Source organism: Somniosus microcephalus, chromosome 1, assembly GCF_052327205.1.
Source record: "Somniosus microcephalus isolate GS21.2 chromosome 1, FLI_Smic_1.0, whole genome shotgun sequence".
Taxonomy (NCBI): domain Eukaryota; kingdom Metazoa; phylum Chordata; class Chondrichthyes; order Squaliformes; family Somniosidae; genus Somniosus; species Somniosus microcephalus.
In genome coordinates, this window is record NC_140987.1 from 158,072,149 (window position 1) to 158,094,788 (window position 22,640).

A 22,640-nucleotide genomic window follows, 5' to 3' on the forward strand; every position below is an offset into this window, starting at 1 on the left:
ACTGATAGTCAGCAGCCTTCCACCAGCCAATCTGAAGCCACTGAGATAGCACTGTGAGACATCAATAGGATAGGCAAAAGCACACACAAGACAGTCACTAAGGGAATGCACAGAGTGCTTAGTTGATTTCTTGATGTCATATATTGGATGGATAGATGTATAAAGTTGAATTGAAAAGTTTGCTTTGTGGTGGCTTTTATTTCAGCAATGTGGCCAAAAGGACGCTGTGATGGTCAGTAACAGAGGGAAGGTAAGGTGTAGGACAAACGTTGAAAGGGGAATTTGGGTTGTGGTCACTGGTACTGCAGGCGAATGATTCCATCACAGATATCCCAGCCAAAAAGAGGCTGTCTGGGTTGCATCCTTCCTTCCGCTTCCTCCTCTTCTGCGTCTTCCTCTTCCCTCTGCGAGCAGATGCTGGAAATCTGAAATCTGAAATGAAAAGCAGAAAATGCTGGAAATACTCAGCAGGTCAGGCAGCATCTCGACCTAAGAAGTGAACTCCGTTTCTCTCTCCACGAATGCTGCTTGACCTGCTGAATATTTCCAGCATTTTCTGTCTTCTCAGAGGCCTTCCTTTACCATCCGAAACCTTGCAAGCATCCAACAACACTCCCTGCATTCTTTAAAAATGTTTAACATGTAATGCACCAATCCACTGCTTCAATAAAATATTTAAATAAGTCCAAAAGCTTAAATCCAATTTACCTGAAAGATGTGTGTGTCCCTTTCAGAAGCGCTGACAGCGGGGCCGATTTTCCCGCAGGTGCGGGGAATTGTTGGGTTCCCCGAATGTTGGGGTTCCCACATGAATCCAAATGGGTCTGCAACATCAATGCAATTTTCCCTCAATTGGCCAATTCATTTCCAGCATTTGGGAACCCTTGCTAATTGACTATTTCCAGTCAGAAAGCCCCACAGTATGATGTCATCATTCGTGGTGCTTTCAAGGTCCATAGCAAGCACTGCATCCTCTGAAGGCTTCCAAACGAACCATACAGGATGGCAGAGGAGCCTGCAGCAGCTGTGGCCAGTGCCATACCCCGAGCTGCCTCCAAATTCGACGAGGCTTCACTGCAGGCATTATTGGATGGGGTTAGAGCCCACAGGGAGGTCCTCTTCCCTAGGTCAGGGAGGAAGAGGCCTCCCACTGAGACCAAGGCTGCATGGATGCAGTTGTCAGCAGATGTCAACTCGCTGGGAGTCACCAGAGAACCTTGGCATTACATCTCTAGCTCCTTCCTTTACTCCACCACAGTACCATCCAGAGCCCCCGTCCCCACTGTGGAGGAGGAAGAGGCTGTGCAGCCAGACTCCTCAGAGGAAGCTCCAACCTCTGAGGGTGTAGCGTCAGCAGAAGTAAGCACACCCAGCATCAGCGCAGACACTCGCACCTCGGAGGGACCTTCGGGACATAGAGTGGTGTTGTCACCTGGTGGTTCACAGCTCACAAGTGAGCATCAGCAGATTGTGGAGACAAGGACAGCAGTGGAGAGTCCTCATTGGAGGGCGCAGGACTCTGGCAGCTCAGCTCAGCTGCATGTCGACCCTCTGCCTCTGGGTCCATCCGCAAGAGAAGAGGTGCTGGATCTCCATGCACAGATGCAGGAGTCTCTGGCAGGTTTTGTCTCCAAGGTCGCTGCGAGTGTGGAGCGAATGGAGGAGTCCATAGCAAAGATGAGCTGAGCCTTTGCGTAATCATTGGCGCATGAACGCATCACCACGCAAAGGTTGGCACCCTCCATGGAGGAGATAAGTCGCCAGGGTATGGAGTGTTCATAATAGAATGACATCTCTTGAGGAGCGATGGGCATCTATTGAACAAAGAAACCAGACCTTCATGGAAGTCCTTCTGAGTAGGACTGCCAGTGCAGATACGGGTCCCCATGGCCCCCTGATGCGCAGCAAGGTGCTCTCAAGCCACATCCAAGCGCTGGCCCCTTCTGGCCTGTGCAGTTTCAGGTGAGTGAGCAGCAGCCTGGTGCTCCTGCTGCTGATGCTGCTGTTCCTGGTTCTGCTGCTGATGCCTCTGCTGCTGGAGATCCTCTAATGGCATGAAGGGAAGGGCCTCCCATACTTCTGGTAGATGCCTCCATTGAGGAAGCGCTGAGTGAGGGTGCCGAGCGGTGCTTCACAGGAGCCCACACTGGAGAAGTGTGTGAGGCTCCAACCTTCCACAGCTGTGCCCAAGCCTGAAACAACAAGGTCCTGCAACCTACAAATGCTGTCTGATTAAATCTGTTCTTTCCTGATTGACCTGCAGCTGAAAGTAAGCGAGCCGATATTGTTCACGCCAGGTTTCATCAGCAGTGTCCCCACCAGGCGTGTTTAGCGTGGGAAAAGGCTGAAAATAGCAAGGGCCCCTTAAAATGGCATTATAGATGCCAATTATTGGTGATTAGGGTGCCTAAAGACCAGTCCCGCGTGCTGCGGGCGGGATTGATTCGGGTCGGGTCGAAACGCCGGGGTGAAAGTCACACGGGGCGGGGAATCAGGCGGGGGGGGGGTCGCAACCCCCTATTTTTGCGATTTCCCCCCCCACATGCCTGAAACCCCGCCTGACAGCTCCAGGAAAATCGACCCCAGCGTCTCTGCAGGGATGCCCCATGCACGCTTTTCTAAGCGTGCGTAGGACCCGGTGGTAATCCGAGTGAAAAGGTTGAAGTTGCAGACTTGGCGTTAAGTCGGCATTGCACGCCGTCTGACGTTACGCTCTGCTTATTTGCATTTCAGGAGCCAGCGCTACCAACCTTAGGTTTCTTCACATCCCTGAATGTTGCTATCTCTTCCCTTTCCCATTTCACTCCTTCGGAGCCAATGACACTAGCTTTACCTTAAACTGGGTACTTGAGTGGAGTGACACTGAATTGTCTGCCAATGGATTATGTTTAAAAAGTTCTTTCATATTGGAACTGTGCTTCATGGACCAGCCTTCATCTCCTGTCTTGGTTTTTTTCAGCTGTTCAGTTGTATTATCAATTGCATTTTTGTCTTTGACATTTTCTTCCAGATCAGCTCCACTATGGAGCTGACGGATTTCCTGCCCTACTCAAGGATATGTTTGGGCAATTTTCCATTACGAGCTTACAGCTCACCAGGAAGGAGATAAAGGATGTCATCTGAACATGAATGTCAGTAATATTCTACTTCACAACTAGTCATCAGTTGTAAATTAATAATTTCACAACTCCCCAACAGTTTAGATGTTCAGTGTTTTATAGTTAGGATTCTCAGTTTTGAAGTTTCATCAATAAAACTCGACCAAATGCAACATTTTGAAAACGCCAAAAAATATTAACTCCAAAATTTCTGTAAAGTAGGCATATGCATTGCTCTATTTCTATACTGAAAGCATGAGGACCTGTTATGCTCCAAGTATGTCTATGATACACTTGCATATTCTGTTTCTCTTCCTTCATTCAGCCCCAATCAAACGAGTAGCATATGCACATTGACTGGCGTGAAGGCGATTTTGTCAGTTTTAAACAAAAAATAAATAAAACACAAGAAAAACAACGGCTCTGAAAATGCATGGTGCACGGGCCCATGATGCAGGATATGCCCACCGGGAACCTCTGCTGCTCACTCCATTGGAATAACTGGGGTTGTAGTTTTAAGATTAAGTTGGCAGGTGCCTGATGTGCCTGCAGTTGTAGGGGTGGATTCAGGGAGAGACAAATCTGCTGTTTGAAAGTATGCTGTTCGTCCCAACCACAGAAACTTTTCAGTAGGGGCCTGTCAGTCCCCTTGTAAAGGGAGCTCATTTTTATATATTGGCAGCTTGAGTCTTTGAGGCTCCAGGCCAGGCCGGGACCCCAGGTGGGTTCCGCTTCTACTAACTGACAGGCCAGTAAACCACCTGGTTGCTCCAAGGCTGAGGACAAGAAAACTCTCAGCCTGAGAGTCCACTCCTCCTGACCACGCCCCCTCTAATACAATGGATCTTGTTTGGGGCAGATGCAAACAAGGCCACAGGAATACTGGAGGCATAGGCTGGGGCCCTGCTTTTCTGGATTCAAACTTAATTCATGGGCCTTTCACTGCTTTCGTATCCAACTTATGGAAGCAGTCTGTCTAAAGACCTGCAGAAATTCAGGTCGGAATTCGGGAAACTGAAAAATCACCAAAAATACACACTGACAAAAGACTTTGCTAGCCAGAAAGTCTATTTACAGTTATTTGAAAGCTACAGAAAAGCAGATATCATACATCAGGAGTGTCACAATAAGATTCTTGAATTATGTGATGATAATTGTCAGGTCATATACTTCTGCTTTTCACATGAAAAAGTAAATTAGTATTTTGGCCAAATATTTAAAACTGTAGAATTTTTACTTTTAAAATACTAGCCAATAAAAATGTCAACACTTACAGAAAATGATAAAGTATAGATGACAGCTGTCTTAAAGTTAACAGTTCTGACCAAATGTAGGCCTGAATTCCAGAGCTTCATTTTACATGATATTCCTGTGTTAACTCTATACTGTGCTTAGCAATGTTTTTCAGCAATGAGAGCATGGAGTAAGGGTTACACTCTCCGCTCTCATTACTGTGGAGAGTAAGTGGAGCTCCACATAGGGACACTGAAAAACGCTCACACTTACCAGCCTTCAGCTCAGGTCATTCTCATCTGATTTAGAAGAGCTGATAGGAGAGTCAGCTCTTTATAATATATAGAAATTGTGGGGTGGTCTATTGCACCACCAGATTGGCAGCTTAATAATCGGCCTTTGGCACTGCCACTAAAGGTATATTATAAAAGGACAGCACAAGTAACATATTATCTAACACCACTCACTTCACACATGAAAAAGGTTGTTAATGCTACTCATCCAACATAACAGAGTAATACATTTATTTATAATGACTGTATTTTCACTTAGAAACCCTGGCCTAGAAATTCAGTGCCCTTAGCACCGATTTTGCGGCGCTAGAGGGCCTAGCGCTGCAATTGGCGCCGGTTCCTAAATTGCCTGGGGCCCTTCCGCGGCGGTAGACCGGTAGCGCTGCGCCGGCACCGATGACGTCATCGGTGTGCGCAGCGTCCCGGTTGCCGTGGTAACCCGGCCCCAAGCCGAAATTCAGTTGCGGCCGCCTCGCCAGTGGCAGCCGCAACTAAGACTCCGGCAAACGAGTGCTGCCGGAGTCTGCGCCAGCGCTTTAAGGAGGCGCGGCGGCCGGCCGCTTTCCCGCCGGCCGCCTGCCCGCAGCTCCCTCCCCGGACTTCCCCCCCCCCCGGAACAGATGCAAGCCCGGCACTTGTCCGAGGTGCCGGGCTCATTTTTGAGGAGATTTGCGCGGGCCGCGGCCGGGTGCAGGCAGCTCCTCCTTAACGGAAGGAGGAGGCCTGCACTTCCCCAGCCTGCCGCACCGCATCGGGTGCCGCAGCGCCGGAATTGCGGCGCGAAACGGCAGTTAGCGCCCTTTTCCAGGCGCTAAGACCCTTCAGTAGCGCCGGCAGCCGTTTGGGCGCGGCGCCACTGAATTTTTGGCACGCGCAGGGGACTTAGCGCCGGCACTAATTTCCGGCGCTAAAGCCCTGGCTAAGCCAAAACCCAATTTCTAGGCCCCTGAGTCACAATTCTGTCATTTCCCAACTCAAAAGCATAGGGCCACGTAGAGCTGCAGCAATACTGCACACCCTGCTGCTTACTCTACAAGAATACCTAAAAGAAAGACTAACAAAAGGTACTTTCTAAATAGTTATTACCATAAATGTTAATCTTGTCACACAAAAGGATTATCTTGCTGCATAACAATTTTTTCTAAGCAAAATAGATTGGCTCTTTTTTTTTTTAATTGCACCGCTTCCACGAAGGGAATAGTCAAATTGTAAGAAGCTTCCTGTTTCAAAGTTTTTTTTTGTTATTTTCATTTTATAAGCACTAGTTCTAGACATGAACATTTCAAAAATTACAGAAATCTCACTTAACAAACGAAGCTTTGGTTGGAACACTGCCATCACATTTACGTACTTCCAAAGTTAAGCTCAATGCAGTCTTTGCTCTTCCAGTGGGCATATGACATTTACCAATGGATGAAAGACGTCAAAAATGCCAAAACAACACCTACTGAACACTGTGTGTCCTTTACAAACGTACTTTTTCAACAGAGAAGATCTTTTTAAAATTAAAGGCTTAAGTACCAGCTGCAGGTATTTACATTCTTTGAAACAATTTTTATGTTATTATATATATAAATAAATATATTTGTATTATCTAACAGACCCTATTTAAAATGAGAGAACGTACCTTTTAATTCATCAGCTGCTGATTCCATTGTAAAAATGAAATGACAAAGAGTTGATATGCACACTATATCAGTCTACAAGCGTTTTAAAACATTTGCATATAGATGTTCTTTATAAGCTGCACGCACGCAAAAGGAACAAAAAAACACACATGGAAACTAAAATCGGGAACTTCCTGTCCCTTTTCAACTGCCTTCTTCAAGGAAGTGTTCAAAAAATAATGTTTTCTCAGTTAGTTATGCCAACTTTTACTTCATAATTCTTGAGCGATCCTCCCTCTCTAACTCACTAGGGTGGAGTCAAATCAATTTGTTAGCACACATTTCTTCCAACATGTGATAAGAACAACTACAGACTAGAGGCAAGCAGGAGAACACAACAAGCACTGTCTTATTTTAACAGTTTCATTATTGCAGTACAAGATTCCAGGCACTTACAATCAGCAAGGGCTGGGAAAATAAATCGCATTCTTTAACAGCTAACTTAAACCACACCTATCATCACTATGCCAAAACTATTTGGAAGCACAAGAGCATTCTGACCCACAATCTGTAGGATTTCAAGGACTGGAATCCAATCGGTTTTGTTGGTTGATGATTAGCAGAATGATTCAGTCTAGGTATTGAAACAGGTTTTAACCTAAACTGGTCAGATTGGCCGCCTGTCTTACATCCTGTCCGGCTTTGCTTTCCATTGAAGGCAGTGTGTGCAACAGGTAGCCGATTTGTTCAGCTTCCTGCTGAGCGGGTAAAGTTAAAATGATCTGCTATGTCTTAAGTATTTGCCCCAAATCAAATAATGAATATCATAATGTTGGTGTGCAATAAAATATAAACATTTTTTGGTTGAAATTGTGCAGTGTGATACCAGTAGTGAATGTGTTAGCATGTTTGTGTGAAATCCTGTTGTTTGCTATTTTAACAAAGGCGTTATCCCATTTCACTTGTTACTCATATTGCACAGTGCAATGCCAACCCATTAATATTAGAGGATTGTTTTTCCCCTTTTTCTGGGAAAGAGCAGAGGAGGTTCCAAAAACATTTTACATTTACTCATACACCATTTCTGTAAACATGGCCCAGAATTTGCTGGAATGGCACATTTGGCCCCAAACGCTATTAAGTTAGACCGCTGTGTGCCCCCAATCTTCTGCTGGCAAATTTACACCAAAATTTGCTGGCAAGCTCATTCGAATATGTCAGAGCGAAGACAGGTGATTTGGAAGCTATCAATTACAATTTTGATCACTTAAACAGTGTTGCATTATTCATCCTTTTTTTTCTGGTTTACAAAAGTGCATATTTGACCTATGAATCCTGTTTTAAGAATGTTCCACAAATGTGTTAACCAGGTTTTTTTTTAAATTGATGTTATTTCTGGTGTAATATGAGCCGTAAGCATGGCTGCAGGCACCTGAGATAATTGAAGGCTTCTAAATTGCAACTGTTTCCAGATGCTGGTGAACAAATTCATTTCAAAGCACACGTCCTGTGTTTTGAGGGGAAATATATTAAAAACTCAATGCAAGATCTACAAGAAGGGATTATTTAATAATTCATTTCTCAGATGTCCCTGCCTTTAAATTCAGACCAGCTCCCGCTGCATGGTCTTGAACAGTCATCTTAACTTTTTAAATAAACCAATTTTTTTAATTTATTCCCTCAACAATCTATTTACTGATGCACTAATGTGGAACAGTATGTATTTATCAATATGACTTCAGAAAGAAACACATGTTTGGATCGATACTCCATGTTAAAATTAGTGATTCACACTGTTATGGGTCCAGAATCAGTGAATCGATACAAATATTAAATTCCATTTAGCAGGAACCATTCCTATTATGTCCGAAAGATCATTATTTTTGCTTTAGCTAAATAAATCGGCGAATCTCAATGAAAAGACCTCTTTGTTTAAGGGAAATCAATCTTGGCACAATAACTCAAATCGCTGCCAGATCACCAGCACTGTTCCGGTTCAGTCTAAGTGGCAGCGGTGATCAAAGTAATGATAATCCAGCAAATTGGGCATTGCCATTGACATTATAGGGGAGGGCGGAGCTATGAAAATGGAATGCTCACTATTTCGGCGAGGTTCATCGCAGGGGCTCCCAGAAAATCCCAACCTGAGTCGCTCACACCATAATTTCCTGGAAAAAGTAATGCCGTGCGCTGTAGATGCACCATTACTACAGTGCAAGTTTCCAGCAAATTCTTCGTTGACTCCTAGCACATGTGTTGGGAGTTGGCCTTACATCAAAATAATGCAAAGTGAGCTCACAGCATTGCAGGTGTGCACAGAACACTCGCAGAATAGTGGTCCTGCCAGGACAGCAGAATTGGACTCCATCTTCCTAAAATGCTGTCTGCAATGAATTCCAGGTATCAGTCAGTGAAACAAGCTTTCCTAATTATCATTTTGTATTTTAAAAAAGTTTTAGGCATGCTATGACTGCATGAATGAGCCATTCATCATCTATGCTGGTTCAGAGTCAGATTGACTATCACCTCTGAGTCAGAGGGTTGTGGGTTCAGAGCCCACCCAAAGAATGAGTACATAATCTAGGTTGATACTCCAGTGCAGTACTGAGAGAGGGATGCATTGTCGGAGGTGCTGTCTTTCGTATGCCTGCTCAGGTGAATGTAAAAGATTCTATGGTACTATTTGAAGGTGAGCAGGGGAGTTCTCTCAGTATCCTGGCTAGCATTTATCCCTCAACCAACAACACCAAAACAGATTAATTGGCAATTTTATCTCATTGTTCTTTATGGGATTTTGCTGTGCACAAATTGGATGCTGCGTTTGCTGATGTAACAACAGTGACCCATCGTTTCAGCCTGTTCTTGCCCCACGGAACTTATTGCTTCCTATCTCGCCTCTAGTTATTCTCCCCTTGTTCAATCTCTTCCCACCTATATCCGCGAATCTTCCGATGTCCTCTGCCACTTTAACAGTTTCCAGTTTCCTGGTCCTAACTATCTCCTTTTCACCATGGATGTCCAATCCCTCTACGCCTCCATCTCCCATCAGGACAGCCCGAGGGTCCTGCACTTCTCCTTGAACAGAGGTCCAAGCAGTCCCCATCCACTCCCACCCTCCCCCGCCTGCATTGAACAACTTCTCCTTTAATTCCACTCACTTCCTCTGAATAAAAGGTGTTGCTATGGGAACCCGTATGCCTTTTCATGGGATATGTGGTACATTCTTTGTTTCAGTCCTACTCAGGTCATCTCCCTCAGCTCTTTTTCCGGTACAATGATGACTGTATCGGTGCCGTTTCCTGCTCTTGCCCCACACTAGAAAGTTTCAGCAACTTTGCTTCCAATTTCCACTCTTCCCTCACCTTCACATGGTCCACCTCTGACTCTTCCCTTCCCTTCCATGACTTCTCTATCTCCACTTCTGGAGATATGCTGTCCACCAATATCTACTAAAAGCCCACTGACTCCCACAGCTACCTTGATTACACTTTCTCTCACCCCACATCTTGTAAGGGCTCTATTCCATTCTCCCAGTTTCTCCATCTCCATCACATCTGTTCTGATGATACCATCTTCCATACCACATACCAGTGCTTCCGATATGTATTCCTTTTTCCTCAACCGAGGATTCCCCTCCACCGTGGTTGACAGGGCCCTCGACCATGTCCGTCCCATTCCCCGCACTTCTGCTCTCACCCCTTCCCCTCCTTACCAGAACCACAATAGGGTTCCCCTTGTCCTCACCTTCCACCCCACCAGCCTCCACATTCAACGTGTCATCCTCTGCCATTTCCGCCACCTCCAGCGTGATCCCACCACCAAATACATCTTCCCCTCACCTCCCCTTTCAGCATTCTGAAGGGACCGTTCCCTCTGTGACACCTTAGTCCACTCTTCAATCACCCCAAAACCCTTCCCCTTCCCACGGCACCTTCCCGTGCAAGCGCAGGAGATGCAACACCTGTCCTTTTACCTCCTCCCTTCCCACTGTCCAGGGCCCCAAACACTCCTTCCAGGTGAAACAGCGATTTACTTGTACCTCGAGGAACAGCACCTCATCTTCTTTCAATTTAGTATACTGTATTTACTGCTCCCAATGCGGTCTTTTCTACATTGGGGAGACCAAACGCAGATTGGGTGATCGCATTGCATAATACCTCCATTCAGTCTGCAAGCATGAGCTTCCAGTCGCTTGTCAATTTAATTCTTTGCCCCACTCTCACTCTGACCTCTGAAGAGATCGCAAAGTCTCTGAAGAATGGATTCAGTCAAGAATATTTTTTGTGGACTTTCTGGGATTTTTCTGAGGGTATTTTCCCTGTTATGGGATCGCCCTGTGCAGATACGTGAAAGACTGGTTTGTTAAAACTCCAGAGAACGCATGGCAGTTGGCTGTGACAAAATAACTCATCCAGTATGTATGGGTCCGCCCGACAGTCCTGGAAAAAGGAAGGGGGCCATTGAAATTAATTAGAAAATCCATTCTAATGTGCAAAGCACTTCTCACCTCCATCTCAGAAGAGAAGCAGAACAATGAACTCACTGGCCTCACCCAGCCAGAAGGAAGCCAGTTTTCCCAACACAAAGACCGAAAGATATGTCCCAGACTTAGGGCCATTAATCCAATACGCATGGGTCCAAGGATGACTCATCACAGATTAAGCACCGGAGTGCTCAAAAGCAAATGGATTTTTAAGATTCAAGGGAAAAAGGGGCAGGCAGACTGTCTATAAAGATAGATGCTTTTCCACCATTCTCTCTCTCTCTCGCTCCTGCTCCAACAAGACAAGAAGTACCAGAGAAGCCGACGAGCAAAGCGATCGAAACCTGGGTAAGCATAGTCTCTCAGAAGTGAAGTTTTTGGGCTATTCCGAGGGGGGAGCTTAGTTGGTTCAGCCAGGCGAAGGCGTTTATGCGACTGGGTAATTCGTTGGTAGGGATGGAATCAGCGTCCACCATAGCAATAAGGGAATTACTGCTTGTTATAGTCTCCAGTTTTGTACTGTATGTATGTTGATTGTAATCTGGATTTTATTCTCCACAGGGATTGTGATTTCGTTTAGTAGTGCATGTTTTAGCCAGTGTATGTTAGACCAAATAAATACAAGTTTGATATTTCACCGAAGCATTCCTGTCCGTGACTTATTTCATTTACACTCTGAATAATAATTCCCGGGTATAGAGCTTTCGTAAGGCAGGGGCAATTCGAACTGTCCGTCTAGCAATTGGGCTAGGATCAAAACCGTTTACATCTCTTGGTGACCAGCGGCAGGATCTGGGTTAAAAGAGTGTAAAAAACCGCCTACACCTCTCTGTCCCTGGTCTCCTACCCTCTTCTAATGAAGCTCACTGGAAGCTCAAGGAACAGCACTTCATCTTTAGATTAGGCACTTTACAGTCTTCTGGACTCAACATCGAGTTCAACAATTTCAGATTATAACCACTGCTCCCATTTTTTCAGGCAGCAGATGCTGGCAATGATTCTGCTGTTGCCATTTACACCTCCTCTAAACCCGTCTTTTGTTTCTTTACTTGTCCCTTTACCATCCCCTTTTGCCTTGCACCATCATCCCTTTTGTCATTTAATCTCTCCTACCTTCCATCCTATCACAGTTCTTTCCTCCCATCCCCCCTTCCCCCGCCTCTGCACTTGCTTAAAACCTGTTACATCTCTAACTTTTTCCCATTCTGATGAAAGGTCATCGACCGGAAACATTAACTGTTTCTCTCTCCACAGATGCTGCCTGACCTGCTGAGTAATTCCAGCATTTTCTGAATATAAAGAACGATATATTAGGAGGGGTGATCACAAGAGCAATTATATGTTTCCCAAGGGTCTACGGTAAAGGACATAGATATTAGGGTGAATGTTTTGATGATGGGGAAATGTAAAGGAGCTCTAATTGCTTTGCAGATAGGTACTAATGATATAATGGATAGGATGTATTTCCTCTTAAAGGGGAATGATCACAGAATGATCAGTAACTTTAAAGATAATGGGGCTAGGGTTAGGATTTCTGCTTTGTTGCCTGTCATTGCAAGTACATCAGAAAGGAACAGAAAGGTCACAAGCTTCAATGACTAGCTAACAGCTATGAATCTAAAAGAAAAACTTGGGCCGCGATTTTGCAAATGGATGCGGCTTGGGAGCGGGTCAGCTGATTTCCGGGTTCCAGTCATCCCCCAACTGCATCCAGCCAACGGACGTGATTTTACGTCGATTGGCCTTGTTAAGCCCGCCCTGCGGGCTTGCCGGCCAATTAAGAGGAAGCCGGTCAGATGACGTCATTTGATGACGCGTCATCTGCTGGTTTTTTTTAAAAAGGACCATGCACAATTTTTCTTTGACAGCTCATTTCTCAGTGTTTGACAGCATTGAGGTGCTGCAAACACTGACAATCACTGTACAAAGGTGAGCTCTTGGACCCAGGCTCTCCAATGACTCCCTCCATAGGCTAGAACAGATGGCAGCTGCAGGTGAGGTTACAGAAGCGATGTGTCACTGGTGAGAGAGGTTCTCCCAATGAAGTGGGACTAGACAGCCAATTCAAAACTTGCTGCCTACAGAAAAGTGTAAATGCATTAAAAATGATTTCCCCAACATTTTTTTACCTCTGAAACTCACCAGTGCACCATTGGATCCTTCACACCACTTCTGCAGCTGTCATCAATGAAGTAACATTACAGCAGACTCACAACATGCCACACTTACCTGCCGTGGATCCGGGCATCGGGGAACCCGAGGCAGAAGCGGCAAAATTGAAAAAGGGCCTGTTAACAAGTGTCAAGTACCTGTTAACAGCCAGGTAAGTGGCTATAATCCTCTTCCCGCCGCTAGGTGTCGGGTCCATGCACAAATCGGGGACCCAACACTTGGGAAGATTGATTGGAGGCGGGTTGCCTACCCGGTCAATCTTTGCGATTTTGACAGCAGTCCCGCCTCCAATCCCGTACTCTAAGGACCGGCAAAATTCCGGCCTTGGTGTTTATGGACAACTGGACAGCTTAAGCTGGGGAAGGCAAGTTTTCAGGAGGGGTGGGCTTTGCTTGAACTGGTTGGGAGCTGACAGAATGGCCTGAATGTAGAAAGAGCCATTGAGAGATATTTAAATTAGTTGGGATAGGGGGTGCTACTCTGTGTAGTTTCTTGGAGACTGGTAAATATAAAGCAGTTGATGCTAATTAAAACTTATCAAATTCTAATAATGGGGAACAAGGTTATTTACTTTGGGGAAACCACACAAGATATGCCTGGACTTCCTTAAAATGGTTGTTATACCTAATGCTAGAAGTATTAAAAATAAAATGCTGGAATTGCAGAAGTAGATGCTTCCATGCAGGAATTAGATACAAAAAAATCTGAAACTTGGTTGGATCATAATGATGAATCTGAATTACAGTTGAAAGGGTACAAAAGATTCCAAATAGATAGGATAGGGAAATAAATCAGGGGTGTGGCTTATTTTTAATTTCAATAACGAGGGATGTTAGCAGTTAGCAGGAGGGAGTTCAAATGGCTGAATGCAGCTGGATCATGGAGTTGGGCATAAGATAGTCTTTGGCACCTGTTATAGGCCTCCAGGTCAACAGTAGAGTAAGACTGGGTATTCTCTTCAAATCAGTGGGATAGCAGAATAATGTAGGACTTTGTCAAAGGGATTTTAACTATCCCCCATTAAATGGTCTGATAGTGAGCAGTCTAATTAAGAGGGATGCAAGTTGGAATTATTTGTTTGTACGGTCAATGATTGTTTTCTTATGCAGCAAGTTAGGAAGAGTACAAGAGGAGATCATTTATTGGCTTTAGTCTCTAGCAGTGAATCAGAGACAATATCTGAATGCCATTTGGGACAGTGTCTGGGCAATAGTGATCATTGCATTGTCATATTTGAGTTAGATAGGCAAATTTAATGTTGGTACCTGATTTCAGGAGGGCCACTTATGAAAAAGAGAATTTGGGGATTTGGTTAAAAAATAAAAATGTAGGTTATTTAAATCTGTGCTGCTGGACAAGGAAACATGGTTTAAAAGGAGGATCCATGGTAAAATGAAACCTAAATGGGTAAACAGGGAGTTTGTTGAGAAATTAACCCCCCAAAAAAGTATTTCACTAGGTATAAAAGGAGGTCGAGAGAGTCAGGACAAGTATAAAGAACAGCTGAGGATAACTAAAGCTAGTACTAGGAATACTAAAAAGGCATTGGAAAAAAGGATAGTAATGACAACATTTTTCCCCATTCTATTAGAAGTCAGAAAACAATTAAAAGATTGCATTTGGCTCAATTGAGTGATTGATCAGGGCAAGTTAGATATTAAGCTATAGATAGGAAAAATGACCTAAAGAGATATTTTGAAATGTTTCTCACTTGCTACAGTCCTGGTTGTACTAGATGAGCATGCAGTTAAGATTACTTCAATAAAACTAACTGCAGAAATGGTTTTAGCAAAGATTATGGCACCTAAAATTGATAGTATTGCTGAATCTTACATTTACCCCAGAAAACTAAAGGAAATGTGGGAGGTCATATGGAAGTCACTGGCTCATAATATTTAATAAATCATTGATGTCAGGGTTGGCTCCAATGGATTGAAGGATGGCTCATGTGGTCCCCTTATTTAAGAAGGGGACAAATTGGAAATATTGGCCCATGAATGTAATGTCATTGTAGGGAAGCTGTTGGAAAGCATTATATATATGTAATTTATGATCATTTACAGTTCAGTGGCTATTCAAGATCCCCAGACTGACTTCAGGAAATAGAAGCCCTGCCTCACTAACTGATGGAATTATTTGAGGAATTGAGATAATCCTGTCCTGTTGATGCTGTATATCTAGATTTCCAAAAAGCTGTTGACAAAGTGCTACATAGAAGGTTGTTGGAAAAGATTAATCATATAGGATTATAGACAGGTGGGTAACAGTTTGTTTGAATTATCTTGGACAGAGGTTGTGATTAACAAGAGTGGCTCTAAATGGGACCTGGTAACAAGTCAAGTGCCACAAGGCTCTATGTCAGGACTGTTCCTGCTTGTTATTTTCATTAATGATTTGAAGGCATTAATGGAATTATTTGTAAATGTATAAATGACTATACATGGGGTAAGCAATTCACACCAAAGTAATAGGTTGCAGACCGATGTTAGCTAGTTTGGAGGAAATGGGTGTATGTGTGGCAGAAATCCCAGTGTGGGCAAGTGCATTTAGGGGAACTCCAGGCATGCAGTAACAGTTGACAGCTTGTTAAAAGTGTAGAGTGGCTGTAGGGAAGGCAAATAAAGTTTGAAGGTGTATTACAAGAATTGTACACTTATAAAAGAAAAAGCACTATACTTACCTTAAAATATATAAACACATTGGGGCTGAAAATCAACGGTCCTTCGGGCATACCCTCACTGTAACTTTGTTGTGAGAGCAGCAGAAGGGCCACAAGTTAGGCCAGGTTCAAACTTTGCACAGAAATATCCACTCTGTCTGGTGGGGCAGAGCCGCCACCTATTCCATACAAAGCTGGCAGCATAAGAAGGGGCAGGGACTCCTAAGTCAGGAGTTCTCATATGCTGGAAAAGTGGTAGCTTAGTATGCCAAGTGAGACCAGGCATACTGTCATGTCCACTAGTGTATGCAGGGCCCACCTTGGGAATTCAGGCTAAAGAAGTAACATATGTTAAAGGTAAATTTCAGCTCCATTACAAAAGGGGCCACTTGCTGATTCTTTCTGGGGGAAGTGGGTGGGCCAGACCTGGACCATGGCAAATGGCCACCTGTTGAGGTGCAGGTCACTGGAGAGTCGACAGTGGAGGTGAAACATCCCAGGCAATACTTCAGTGTTAGTTCTATAAAGCATCTACCAAAACCAGTTTGTAGCTTCTTGGTACAGGTGTGTGTCTAAAACAAACTTTGAGGTCAAAGCCAGAGGTTCTGGGTGGATGAATTTATGCCAGGATGTCAGTCCTGCAGGTTTTGGGCCCCACTGATCCTAGTGCTGTACACTGAAGTACTCTAACTTACACCAGTATTCTCGGTATGTCACCACAATCTCTCCAGCAATTGACCATGATTCTGGGTTCACCAGTACAAATAGGTAGGGATATCCTATGTCCTTGGGTAATTTGTCATTCTTTTAATTTGTTAGAGGACGAGACTATATGTGCTGCTTCACAAGTGGAATCATAGTCACAGTTCGAAAGTGTTCAATCCATATTTTTCTCACCCATTTGTACTTTCTCACCACATAGAAATAAAGATATTGCAGGATAAATTTAACGATCGTGTGCTCCAAATGGAAGGGAGGACCTTCACTCAAACCAATGCAGGACAAAGATTGGGTTACAACAATGTTCTCTGATTCATGCTCCATTTAAGTGTTCCCCACTACAAATAAAGTATTGGTGAATTTATCCCTGTATCTTTTAAAAATAGTTTTGTCATCTTTGGTTGGGAAGTTACTAAGGCCCTGAGAACTCCTTTATTCTTGCTCAGTTAAATTGGATAGTTAGGAAATATTTCATTTGTAAGTACTAGAAAACCTGGTAGCGCCGGAATTCAGTTTAAATGGTATTCAAAGATTTGATGGTTTCATTAATGAGCTGTAAATAGCATTTTGATACCTTTATTATGCCAGCATTTGAAGCACCCTCCCATGCCTGCTAATGTAATAGCGGAGTTACAGCATTTGGGTGATGCTGCAGAGTGCCTTAAAATATGGAAGTGCTGTTCCATCTCTTTCTGTACCCAAAGGCATGCCCAAAGTAAGGGTGCAATCAGCCAGGGTACAGAAGCTTACTCTAGGTGCAGTGATATGAGACACCCTCCAGTGAGGAGTACTGCCAAAAAGGCTGGGTGGAGATGGCTGAAAGAGTAAATTCTGTCTCACCTGTGCGCCAACCCTGGGAACAGATGGAGAAGATATATGCTTGTGTCAAAGCTTGCTTAACTTTATAATTGTTCCTTACAATGCAATTGAACAGCACTTCACTGTACTCTTGAAGGAACATTACCAAGAGAATTGCCAGCACTCTAGCAACTGTAATCTACTTTCTAAATACACAAGCACACCCATGTTTTAGCACAATCATTTTTTGTATTATTGTTATCTAAATGCATTTCCCTATGGCCTGGTAAAAGTGAAGCGTAACAAACAATAAGCACACTGCCAAAAGATGATTCCTGTATGCTGCACATTTGCAATCTCCCATAAGTTGACTCCTGGGCTGGAAATTTGGGCAAGGCACATCATTTCTCCTATTCCTTATTTCAACATATATCACTTTTCTTGCATAATATTACAAAGTATGGAAGCGGGAGGGGAGTTTCAGTGTGGAGTGCATGCGTCTATTTTTTTAAAACAGGATCCTCGCCCAGAAGCCAGCCTGATTAACAGGCTTGACTCCAAGTCGGGCGGGGAGCCTGCAGCTGCTAGTGGGAGCGTGGTTGGGGGGGCGGGGGTCCAATCCTGGGGTGCTCCAATCCCCGGCACATGGGTGGGGGAGTGCGATCCCGGGGGGAGTGGGGGGCCGATCCCCAACCCAGGGGAGAGGGGGGTTCTTTGGATGGGGATGCAATGCCAGGGAAGCAGGTAAGCTTGGGGGGCCAGGTAGAAGCACTCCTGTTCCTCTTGGCCCACAAGCAGTGCTGTAAGGGCATTTACCTTTTACCTGAAGCTGTCCTCTCCTTCCTTGAGCTGCCGGGTTTCCCACCCGCCAGAGTTAAACCTGTGAAACAGGTTAAATATGAGGCCCCCAGCTTCATTATAATATTTAAATATTCCTGGAAGCGGGTTGGCTGCCTGCCCCCTGTCCCGCCTCCGTTACATAGAAACATAGAAAAATCGGAGCAGGAGTAGGCCATTCGGCCCTTCTAGCCTGCTCCGCCATTCAATATGATTATGGCTGATCCTCTATCTCAATACCATATTCCCGCTCTCTCCCCATACCACTTGATGCATTTTGTGTCTAGAAATCTATCCTTCTTAAATAGAAGGAAGGACAGAGGGACCTTGGTGTGCATGTACATAGATCCCTGAAGACAGCAGGACAGGTAGATAAGGTGGTTAAAAAGGCATATGGGATGCTTGCCTTCATTAGCTGAGGCATAGAATATAAGAGCAGGGAGGTTATGATGGAGCTGTACAAAACGCTAGTTAGGCCACAGCCGGAATACTGTGTGCAGTTCTGGCTGTCACACTATAGGAAGGATGTGATTGCATTGGAGAGGGTGCAGAGGAGATTCACCAGGATGTTACCTGGGCTGGAGCGCTTCAGCTATGAAGAGAGACTGGACAGGCTGGGGTTATTTTCCTTAGAGCAGAGAAGGCTAAGGGGGTACCTGATTGAGGTGTACAAAATTATGAGGGGCATTGATAGGGTCGATAGAAAAGAACTTTTCCCCTTAGTAGAGTGGTCAATATCCAGGGGGCATAGTTTCAAGGTAAGGGGCAGAAGGTTTAGAGGGGATTTGAGGAAAAACTTTTTCACCCAGAGGGTGGTTGGAATCAGGAACTCACTGTCTGAAAGGGTGGTAGAGGCAGGAACCCTCACAACATTCAAGAAGCATTTAGATAAGCACTTGAAACGCCATAGCATACAAGGCTATGGACCAAGTGCTGGAAAATGGGATTAGAATAGACAGGGCTTGATGGCTGGCGTGGACACGATGGGCCGAAGGGCCTCTTTCTGTGCTGTATATCTCTATCACTCTATATTCAGTGACTTGGCCTCCACAGCCTTCTGTGGTAGAGAATTCCACAAGTTCAACACCCTCTGAGTGAAGAAATTTCTCCTCATCTCAGTCCTAAATGTCCTACCCGTATCCTGAGACTGTGACACCTGCTTCTAGACCCCCCAGCCGGGTGAAACATCCTCCCTGCATCCAGTCTGTCTAGGCCTGTCAGAATTTTATACGTTTCAATGAGATCCCCTCTCATTCTTCTAAACTCTAGTGAATACAGGCCTAGTCTACCCAATCTCTCCTCATACGACAGTCCTGCCATCCCTGGAATCAGTCTGGTGAACCTTCGCTGCACTCCCTCTATGGCAAGTATATCCTTTCTTAGGTAAGAAGACCAAAACTGCACACAGTACTCCAGGTGTGGTCTCACCAAGGCCCTATATAATTGTAGTAAGACATCCTTGCTCCTGTACTCAAATCCTCTAGCAATGAAGACCAACATACCATTTGCCTTCCTAACTGCTTGCTGCACCTGCATGTTTGCTTTCAGTGACTGGTGTACAAGGCCACCCAGGTCCCTCGGTACATCAACATTTCCCAATCTATCACCATTTAAATAATACTCTGCCTTTCTGTTTTCACATTTATCCATGTTATACTGCATCTGCCATGTATTTGCCCACTCACTCAACTTGTCTAAATCGCCTTGAAGCCTCTTTGTATCCTCCTCACAACTCACAATCCCACCTAGTTTTGTTTTGGCAGCAAACTTGGAAATATTACATTTGGTTCCCTCATCCAAATCATTGCTATATATTGTGAATAAATGTAAGAAGTCACACAACACCAGGTTATAGTCCAACAGTTTTATTTGAAATCACAAGCTTTCGGAGCGCTGCTCCTTCGTGAGGTGAAGTGGAGAGATGCCTATAGACACAGATTATATAGTCAGAGAATTTTCGGACTATATAATCTGTGTCTATAGGCATCTCTCCACTTCACCTCACGAAGGAGCAGCGCTCCAAAAGCTTGTGATTTCAAATAAAACTGTTGGACTATAACCTGGTATTGTGTGACTTCTTACATTTGTCCACCCCAGTCCAACACCGGCATCTCCACACCACATATATTGTGAATAGCTGGGACCCAAGCACTGATCCCTGCGGTACCCCACTAGTCGCCGCCTGCCGCCCCGAAAAAGACCCATTTATTCCTACTCTGTTTCCTGTCTGTTAACCAATTTTCAATCCATGCCAGTATATTACCCCAATCCCATGTGCTTTAATTTTGCACACTAATCTCTTATGTGGGACTTTATCCAAGGCCTTCTGAAAATCCAAATACACCACATCCACTGGTTCTCCCTATCTATTCTACCAGTTACATCCTCAAAAAACTCCAGTAGGTTTGTCAAACATGATTTCCCTTTCATAAATCCATGCTGATTTTGTCTAATCCCATTGATATTTTCTAAGTGTCCTGTTATCACATCCTTTATAATAGACTCTAGCATTTTCCCTACTACTGATGTTAGGCTAACCGGTCTGTAGTTCCCGGTTTTCTCTCTCCCTCCTTTTCTAAATAGTGGGGTTACATTTGCCACCCTCCAATCTGCAGGAACAGTTCCATAATCTACAGAATTTTGGAAGATGACAACCAATGCAATCACTATTTCCATGGCTGCCTCTTTTAGTACTCTGGGATGCAGATTATCAGGCCCTGGGGATTTATCGGCTTTCAGTCCCATTAATTTCTCCAGCACTATTTTTTTACTAATACTAATTTCCTTGAATTCCTCCTCCTCACTTGGTTCCCTAGCATTTCTGGGAAGTTATTTGTGTCCTCTTCCGCGAAGACAGAACCAAAGTATTTGTTTAATTGCTCTGCCATTTCCTTGTTCCTCAATATAAATGTTCCCATTTCTGACTGTAAGGGACCTACATTTGCCTTCACTAATCTTTTTCTATTTACATACTTGTAGAAGCTTTTACAGTCAGCTTTTATGTTCCTTGCAAGGTTACTCTCATACTCTATTTTTCCCCTCTTAATCAATCTCTTGGTCCTTTTTTGCTGAACTCTAAACTGCTCCCAATCCTCAAGCTTGCTACTTTTCAAACCCAGAAGTGGGCGGGTTGGGGTAAGATTTGAGAATTTTTCAATTTTTACATCTCACCCGACCCCAAACCACCTGTTTTTTTGGGTTAATGTTACCCCCTGCGTGTCTCAGTGAGGTTGCTTCAATCTGATTGATTGAAGAGCCACGCTATTGTTGGCTCTGCTCACACATGCCACAGAAACCCTGTAGAGGGCTCCGCATTTGATCAGACGCCCACAGCAAGTTGCTGTTCAGAAGCCCATGAAATATCTGGGGGCAGTTGTACACAGTGAACATAGGCGAGCACCATTGCTTTGCCGCTGACCGCAAAATCCAGGACATTAAAACCTTACCATTTAAATTCTGTTTCAACTGCCAGAATTCTAAAATAAGTGCCCAAAATTATGAGGTGGCAGAATGTAAAATCAGACCTCATTCTAGCCCCTCACAGCAACCTGTGTCATTCATTCCTACTCTACCAAGCACCATAGTTATAGGAGTAGACCATTCAGTTGCTGGAGCCTGCTCTGCCATTCAATTAGATCATGGCTGATCTGTACCATTGATGATCCAAGAACTCTGGGGCATTTAGATAGTAAGTTTGAGAAACAAGCACAAGTGAGAAGGAATAAGTGGAGGTGGCAGCCAGTGAGTAGTTGTCCAAGATCTTCCTTTGCTTCAGCAGAAGGTGAAGCCTTCTCCAAAGCCCATTCCTGCTAGTCTGCCCTTCAGGCAAGCTCATTTCAGCTGTCAAATGCTTTATTTTTTCCCCATTCAAGGACAGCATAAGGGCAAGTTTCTAAAGGGAACCAGGTATGGTGCAGGACATTAAGGAGATACCCAATATTGTCTACCAAGTGTCTCCTGCAGAGAGAGATCCCAATTCTACAGGGTAGCAATGGATTCTCTCTTCTGACATTATTGCAGAAAGTCTGTCCCACAATAGATTCCAGGCTGTTTATGATGGAGTCCTGTAATATAAAGATTATTAAAAAGAAACAGGAACATTGGTACTGTGGTGAGTTGGCAAACTACCCTTCCATTTTTGGTAGCTGGGTTTCAATCCAGCCCCATTCTCTACCATGTATAAGGGTATTGTTTGAAATGTTTGGGCACTCTCATCCCAATTCTTACTTGAAATGAGCCATAGTACAAATCTGCCCCTAATCTGGCACAAAATTAGTAAACTCATTCAAAGAGGGCACAAGGATGGCTAGAAAGTGGAAATGCTGCATTTGTGCGGGAGATGGTGCTCTTAAGATTCGGACAAGTGCAAGTAGTTTTACTCATCATCTAGATGTGCTGCACATGACCTGGGAGTGCTGCATACTGACACTGTAAACTGTGAATTTAGAAAGCATTCTATTCTGCAACCGTATCAGCCCTGACCCTGACCACTAAAATTCACATAAAAACCTGAGCAAGAACTATTCTATGGGATGTTGCACATTCCTCATCCCCCACTTCACTCCACCACTGGTGACCATGTCTTCAGGCACCTAGGCCGCATGCTCTTGAATTCCTTCCTCTAAACTGCTCCACCTCCAAGATTCTACTTAAAAAACATCTCTTTGACCAAGCTTTTGGTTACCCCTCCTAATATCAACTCCTTTGGATTGGTATCCAATTTTTTTCTGATTACACACG

General features: G+C 44.3%; 1 protein-coding gene across 4 annotated transcripts in view; it reads right to left on the reverse strand.

Annotated features, from left to right (window-relative positions):
- The window catches only part of LOC147124422 (tumor necrosis factor alpha-induced protein 8), a 205,900-nt gene that overhangs the window by 19,192 nt on the left and 164,068 nt on the right, over positions 1–22,640 (reverse strand). Inside the window, exon 1 of one of the 4 annotated variants that reach the window (XM_085986946.1) lies at positions 6,252–6,574. The exons of the other annotated variants lie outside the window; for them this stretch is intronic. Coding sequence (XP_085843072.1) covers positions 6,252–6,279 — 28 coding nt within the window. The 5' untranslated portion in view covers positions 6,280–6,574. Of the gene's footprint in view, positions 1–6,251; positions 6,575–22,640 lie in introns of those variants that run through there. 4 annotated transcript variants of the gene reach the window in all.